The sequence below is a fragment of the Histoplasma capsulatum genome, genomic scaffold, assembly GCF_000149585.1.
Source record: "Histoplasma capsulatum NAm1 scaffold_11 genomic scaffold, whole genome shotgun sequence".
NCBI lineage: Eukaryota > Fungi > Ascomycota > Eurotiomycetes > Onygenales > Ajellomycetaceae > Histoplasma > Histoplasma mississippiense.
Genome location: NW_001813972.1, coordinates 383237 through 390302, shown reverse-complemented (window position 1 = coordinate 390302; position 7066 = coordinate 383237). Strand labels below are relative to the sequence as shown.

The following is a 7066-nucleotide window of genomic DNA, read 5'->3' as shown; positions in this document are numbered from 1 at the left end:
ACGTCTATATGCCAGGGCAGGTTGTCCTCCACTTAACAATCCATTTGTCGAAAGACGTCATATGACTCTTTTGACAGCGTTGCGTAAATGCACGCCTTGTGCACGAGCGTGTTTAGGAATCCAGCTTGTGGTTATTCTCGAGGCTTCGGAAGTGACTTCATAAACTGTTCTCCCCTAACCCCCTTCCCCCATTGCCACTCTCCATAAATATTCATCCATCTTATCAGGCTCTGGCTGCGTATGAACCGTGAGTGAAGATGTTAACACTCAAGAAATTTGTAGAGTAGAGATGGGACCTGGGGTAGGGGCCGAAAAGAGTAAACGAAAGTGCAAAGAAAAGAGCGCTCTTCGCGTGCTTGCCATTAACGTTGATCGAACAACATTATGCCATACGCCTAATCTGCATTCTCCCGGAATGTCTGCAGCACTGCGCCGCGACTCCCAGAGCTCAGCGTAATTTTGAGCTATCTATCCCCACAGAATTCCGATAAAGTAGTACGTCATCTAGAGGTATGGGGCCTCGAACAACGTAGCCCACAACCAACTCTGTTCGTCGTTTAATCAAACGGAACAGCTAAATCGATTCGATAAGTCAGGGCGCGAATAGTTCTTTCCCAGAACCCCCAACTAACGCGCATAAAAATCCACCTTTCGCGCGGATCCGCCAGGAAACATTGGTTCCTTTTTGGCCACCGTCTCCAATCCAAGAGCTAACTGCTGCTACTACCGCTGCTGCGTCGTCGCGAGGAACACGAATCCAGAGTATATCTTTATCCAGGGGAGTGGTTTCTATCTTTAGGATATCAATTGATATGGAGGTGCCGGATACACCAAGGAATTGGGAGAGGGCCGAGGTAAGATATGTACGTGCTGTCAGCTCATCCAGGGCTGACGATGACAGATTTGGTTGAGTAATTCTGGGTAATATTTGAAAGCTAAGTTAGCATTTCGGAACCCTGGGTTCTTAAGTATAGTGGAAAAGCATGGACATGGGTTCTTCTTACAGCTGAAGCCGAAGATATGACCATGGCGGCTTGCGGGATGTGAAATTGATGGGGAGGCCATTGCTAACGGCAGAAGTATCAGAAACTTTTTGCTTGCTTGTATTATTTTTAGCATGAAAAGTGGATTTTTCTGCGAGGGAGCTTGTCATTGTTCGTTTAAAGGAAGTAAAGGTAATCCTATTGAAATGTTTTGCTCTGACGTCTGTGAGGGTTGGACGCGGGCATCGATTATTTTGATGGGATGATTGGATTGGGGGGTTCGTCCCTCGTCCGGTTTTCGCTGGCAGTAGTTAACTAACTAGTCGCTCAGAAGCTTTGTGAAGCCGCCACCAGAAATAGCCGCGCCTGGGCACGCTAATATAAGTTTATCAAGCACTTTCACCCGAAACTGTCAGGAATCGAAGATGGTGAAGCAAAAGCTTGGTTATCGGATGAATGAAACAATTGAATGGTAAAAAAAAAATTGTGATATAATCTAACCGCGTAATTTCATGTTTTGGTGATTGCACGACGCCAACCAGAGCATTGGAAAATCCCACTTTAAGCATGGGCACATGAATGAGAGTATTAACTTGATACTTTCTCCTAGAAGGGGCTTTCAAATGATGACCCTGGTTTTCATCAAAGTTGCAAAGCTAATCCTTGCCAACACTTTCATCGCAGTGAATCAGATGGTGAATGTTGGCTTCCCCTGCCCCTCTACTTTTCCCATCGCAGTGTTAGCTACTTCGGCACTTAGGGTACCTAGGCGGCCAGCAACATCTTCTTTCCATCAGTCTGGGCCACTTTGCTTCTTAACTATAGGAAAGTAGATAGCAAGCGTTTCTCGAGATAGTGAACCCAACTGGCTGCAGACAACTACGAATCGTTCACACCATGCGCGTGTTACAAGCTTATACAGATGAACGGAGAAGGGGCAATCTGAATGTATTTGGGAAAAGAAGCTTCCTACCACCTGTAAAAAGAAGCCCACAATGTCGAGAACGCAATGGATGGTTGAAGAGATACCGAAATATATCGTGCAAGTATGTAAACGCTTGGAGGGGAAAAATATATATATTGTCAATACATAAAGACCATGTACTTATCCATAAAATTGAGTTTTTCAACTTTGGGCGAAAATAGTATTCACTGTCCATTCAAAACCAGCAGAATCAACAATGACAATGGTTATTCAAATTCACCCTTTTCCCTGTGGAATGGCTTGGTGGAGTATAATCTCCTTCACTGACTCGTATAGCCGGCCTCGTCTTTCTAATGCGAGGATGAAAGGGCAGGAGGTGGTATCCCCTTTCTTGTGTAATGTCATTCTTTTTTCTTTCCGTCCTTGGGCCTAACTTATCCAGTAGCTTCGAAGTCGTCCAATCCATTCTAGTTCTATGTTAGAAAGCAAGGCTTCTCCTTTTGTTTGAGCAAAGGAAGCAGGTATTCCATTTTGTATATCAGCACCCATCTGTGAAACTGGTTTCACGGTAGACGCTACACTATTAGTTCCTGATACATCATCCATCTTAACAATTCCGGACGAGAAGCAGGTCTTTGGATCCCATTTGCCAATTGAATAATCGAATTACCGAAGCTGGTCGACGGTACCGATAAAATAGAGAAAAAAACCATGGCGTCGAACCCTAAACGTAAGTGTCACTGACACAGGAGTATGATTTTAACACAGGAAGCTCTGACAACCTGATCCAGGACGGCCACCACGCCAGCATAGTGCGGCATCTCGGTCCAACGTGCTGAACATCACCGAGCCCATGCCCGGTCAGACAGACTGGTCTGTCGATAATCTCCCGGAAATTTTGTATGTTTTTAGACCAACCGCCCCCCAAGTAAGGTCACATAACAAAATGCCTATGAAACCGTCGCCTTGGGATTCCGGGCAGGACCTGCGGATCTTTGATATTCTGCCGGACAGAATATCAGCCAATGTGGAAGAGTTTCGGGTTGAAGCCTGGATGCGCCTGGATCGGCGCATCCAGCTTCATGATATCACGGATCGTATGCATCCTGAATTTCGCATAGCAAAAAATGCACTCCAGCAGCGCGGAGTCAGATTTCGCCAGGCTTTCAGTATACTCTCCTGGGGATCAGGAAATAAACAAACTCAGGTTGTTGCGGAGCAGCTTGAGAAAGAAATGGAAGCTAGGGGCATCGACCCAGCGTTGAATTCAACTCGCGGTTTGACCCCAGGTTTAATCAACTTGGCTTTGGGTGAGGCAGGCGGGAGAATTCCTGTGCCTGAGGCATACAAACAACGCTTTCAGGCGTTTGCTAAAGAGCAACAGGAGTTGATTCAGCAACTTCCAACAATGGATACGCCCGTAGTGGTGGCCCATACCCTCAGAACACAGGAAGCGCAACAGTTATTCATAGATCTGCCCGTTGAGTCACCCGACCATATGCAAGACGTTCTTCCAGGATTAGAGTTACCAACAAATCCGCCGAGCCAACTGATCAGCTATGACATTTTGGATGACAATGTCTATCATGATCGCACCTCGCAGGAACCTATGGAACAGAGAGATGCTAAGCCTCAAAATTCAGATGGAATATGCGCGAACTTCAGCCAGGATGCGTGCTCAGTTCAGGAAGAAGGAAATGTGGTTTGTCCAGAAACAACCGCCCCGGATGCGTCAAATGGTGTTCACTTCCCGCTTGAAAATAGTCCTTGCCCTGGAATCCCTTGTTACGGAGATCCCTTGGAGATCAAAGAAGAGCCGCCGACACCAACTAAAGTTCGAGTTTCTCGAGTGCCTATCGAACTCTTGATGCAGCAGTATGTCGATATCCCATACTGCTGGAAACTTGAAATGTTTGAAGCAATGCATAAAATTCATGCTGTAATGGCTCCAATAACTCATCCAGACGACCCTCTCCAGGGAGAGATGGTGGCAGATGAATGGGAATTATTTCCAACTATCCCTAACGTCCCTTTTGACTATCTGGATTTCGGAGACTCAAGGGACCAACCGATCGAATATGAGAAGATGGAGGGAGCGACGAAATATCAGCGAGAATACGACATCGATATGGACTATTGTGAGCAGTTGCGGGCTTCGTGCGGGCTGAATTTTGCTTGAGTGACCATCGGATCAATCGAGATTTTTTTTTCCGTGCCAATGTGCTTCGGTTGTTTATATTACGGACTGGAATGTCATGGTTATGATTTTGATGACCCAGCCAGCCTCTCGTTTGTTATGACGTGGATGAAAACGTTTGAAGATCTAGAGCTATGCTGCACACGCCCATGCACTGTACTTAGTTATTTGCTAGACAGCTGTTGAATTGTTGTGCCGGACAAATCCAATTCACAGCAACCGATAGTCATTTTAGAAGTCTTGTACTTTAGAAAAACATCAGATTTTACCGCATATCAATGCCTACCTAACTTCCGGTTTTAATGGGTGGACAGGGTGATGTTATTAAATGTTATGGACCGCCAACTTTCGAGTCGCTTACCGTGGCTGAATAGTGGAAACAGAAGTAAAGGGAAACTCAGCTCAAGAAGATGACTGAGTATCGGGTTTGCATCCGGAGGTTAAAAGAGCTTCATAGAAATCCACTAAACAATACCGAGATCATATCGCACCCTTGATCTTTATGATTAAGATTATCGAAATATCGTCAAATTTCGTATGCCAGAGAGAGTAGATTAGAAACTGACGCACGAGTATAAAACAGTCCCGGTAAATCCTCTGACCGTTGGAGGAGATCGGGGGGACGTAGTTAAAATAAGGTTAAGGTTGCACTAGCCATGATGGGTCTCGGTCCGCGTTCCACATTCCAAGGTCGACATGCAGAGCCGCCCCTTATCTCAACCAAGGTCGACCGCGCTCCAATAATCCGCCAACGTTTATTAACACATTGACGATGGGGATTCGATCTGTAAAGGCGCATGTATTTCACGGATATTCTCCTTGGAGGATATTACCCCGGGGGACGTATTTTTGTATTACCGCATGGAAAGGTCAATGAGCCAGCCCTGGGATCAAGGCTGTGCAGTTATGTTTCCTAGTTTGTAAGTCGATTCGGCAGACACTACTGGGGAATGAAAGCTAACTTAACTAGGGTCAAAATGATACATTCTATTGTTGCTCTTTAACTTTGACTTGGGTGTTCTTAGTCGCTTATCGGGTTCGGGATTTGTCCTTTAAGGTCAGTGGTCCTAAACGACAAGAGAGTTTTGCGGCACATACGGCCCCTTATACCCTAAACGAAATGCTGTTCATATATTGCAAATGTACAACCTAACATTTGGAATATATTTTGTGGCAGGATATGCTCTAGTTCACTCTGTTTCAAAACCTCCAGCGCTTCCATTGCCTCTCTTTCACTCCCCTGATCTTAATGGGCCTTTTCTTCCTTGCTGTTGCAGATTTTAAGAAATTGCTGCTGATCTTTATTTGGTGTTTGTGTATGTGGTTTTGTGTTATGAGCAGTGTTAAGTGAATTATTCACGACCAGACTTCGCCGTTTCAAGAGCAACTGCTCTCTCGCTGCGGTTCTCTCCATTCACTCCATTTTCTTCTACTTTCTTCTCATCTCGCAATAGAAGTTACCACCCTACCTTCATCCTTGAGTCTTCGCGCTCCACATCCTTCCACAAACCTTTCAATCCCAAAATTTGGTGTCAGATTTCATTGATTGCCCTCTCTCAGCCAAACAGCGATTAGAAACACCCGCTGCACCAAGTTTCCTTATTCTTAATGCTGATTGCAAATCCTGTAACAAGCTCTTGTTTTGTGAACTGATTAAACTTCAAAAGTTAGACAGATTTCAGCTGTTTGCTTATGAGCTTTATCACTCCCAGAAGTGTTGTCAAAAATTGTGAAAGTAGGCATGGCTGAACAAGGAGAAAACCAGTCAGCTCCTATATCAGCTGTAGCGCCAGGTCTGTTGACATTGTTTCATCACTCTTGTTTTTATGCTAATATGATTCAAGAAACCGCATCTGCAGTGTTTCAGTGTCAGCGTGAGTGAATTAGCCTTCTATCCCCTTCCTTCCTCTACCTTTGTATTAAATGATTGTTTGCCCAGATCCCTTTCCACCGGACACAAACCACACTTGCCAGAATGCTGCAAATCAGGGCTACAGTGCCGAGAACCTCCCACCGCTTTTATTCCAGCTGGATCCCCCAATTGAGCGTTCGACTACTGTAATTCCCAACTTGGTCGAGAATGGCCAAGAGGTTCTAGACTACGACGGAGGTGTGATCCACGACTTCCCTTTCCTGCCACGCTACATATCGACACGGCCATCGGCCTGGCAGCTGGAGTTTTGGATGAGGTTGGATCTACGACTGACATATCGGGACATTAAGGCCCGAATGACAGTTGGGAAGAACCTCCTACCAAGCGACAACTCCCTCAATATGCGGCGAGAACGGGAAGCTCGCGCGCCTCTTGGGTTGTCATGTTGGACAACCCGGCGCGGAGGGGTGACGAGGACTGAAATAGAGCGGGTGGAAAAGCTAAGTCAAGACCAGGCCAGTTTGTGCTTCCACTTTCGCGCGATTAACACTGTATGGCTGTTAACCGGAATATCCTTCAGCAGGTGTCGCTCAATACCACAATGGACGTAGAATATTCTGACGAGCCCGCCAATGGACGGTTATCTGTGCCAAAGTGCCTTCGGGCAAGAAACCTTGCTGGTATTCCCGCAGCCTGTTACCCTTGGGACACGTTTCTCATGAACAAGCGATTGCATGTCCCGAGTGCCAGGCTGGCGGAAGCGTTAGCTCTTCATGAACAGCTGTTGGAGGCTGTTGCGAACTCCAATTTCAGCGACTGGCGGGAACTCCCGGGAGACCAGCTTCCCCTTTCCTGGAACAGAAAACGGGGAAATGATCGACGAACAAAAGTATCTGGGCCGAGTGGCATTTTTCGACAAGTAGCGCCCAACCCAACAGAAGGGACGGGCGAAGAAGCCAATCCGGATTTGGTTGGTCCCAGCGATCGTGCCAATAACGACAATGACCAACAAGTTGGGACTACCAGCCTCCTCAACCCGTTCCAGGGGCCTCATTTCTCAGAACTCGCTGCCCTCAATGACCAAGTAC

The 7066-nt window shown here is 46.4% G+C and overlaps 2 protein-coding genes across 2 annotated transcripts; one reads left to right on the top strand and one right to left on the bottom strand.

The window, feature by feature from the left end:
- Window positions 1-592: 592 nt before the first annotated feature.
- HCAG_08374 (predicted protein) lies at window positions 593-1552 on the bottom strand (the record flags this gene model as incomplete). The annotated part of the gene is made up of 3 exons (XM_001536542.1): window positions 593-917; window positions 1005-1067; window positions 1485-1552. The coding sequence occupies 3 exons, from the start codon at window positions 1550-1552 to the stop codon at window positions 593-595; spliced, it is 456 nt and encodes a 151-aa protein (XP_001536592.1).
- A 1067-nt stretch (window positions 1553-2619) lies between these two features.
- Window positions 2620-4087, top strand: HCAG_08373 (predicted protein; the record flags this gene model as incomplete). The annotated part of the gene is made up of 2 exons (XM_001536541.1): window positions 2620-2638; window positions 2700-4087. 2 exons carry the CDS (start codon window positions 2620-2622, stop codon window positions 4085-4087), a joined length of 1407 nt encoding a protein of 468 aa, XP_001536591.1.
- Between the last annotated feature and the right edge of the window lie 2979 nt (window positions 4088-7066).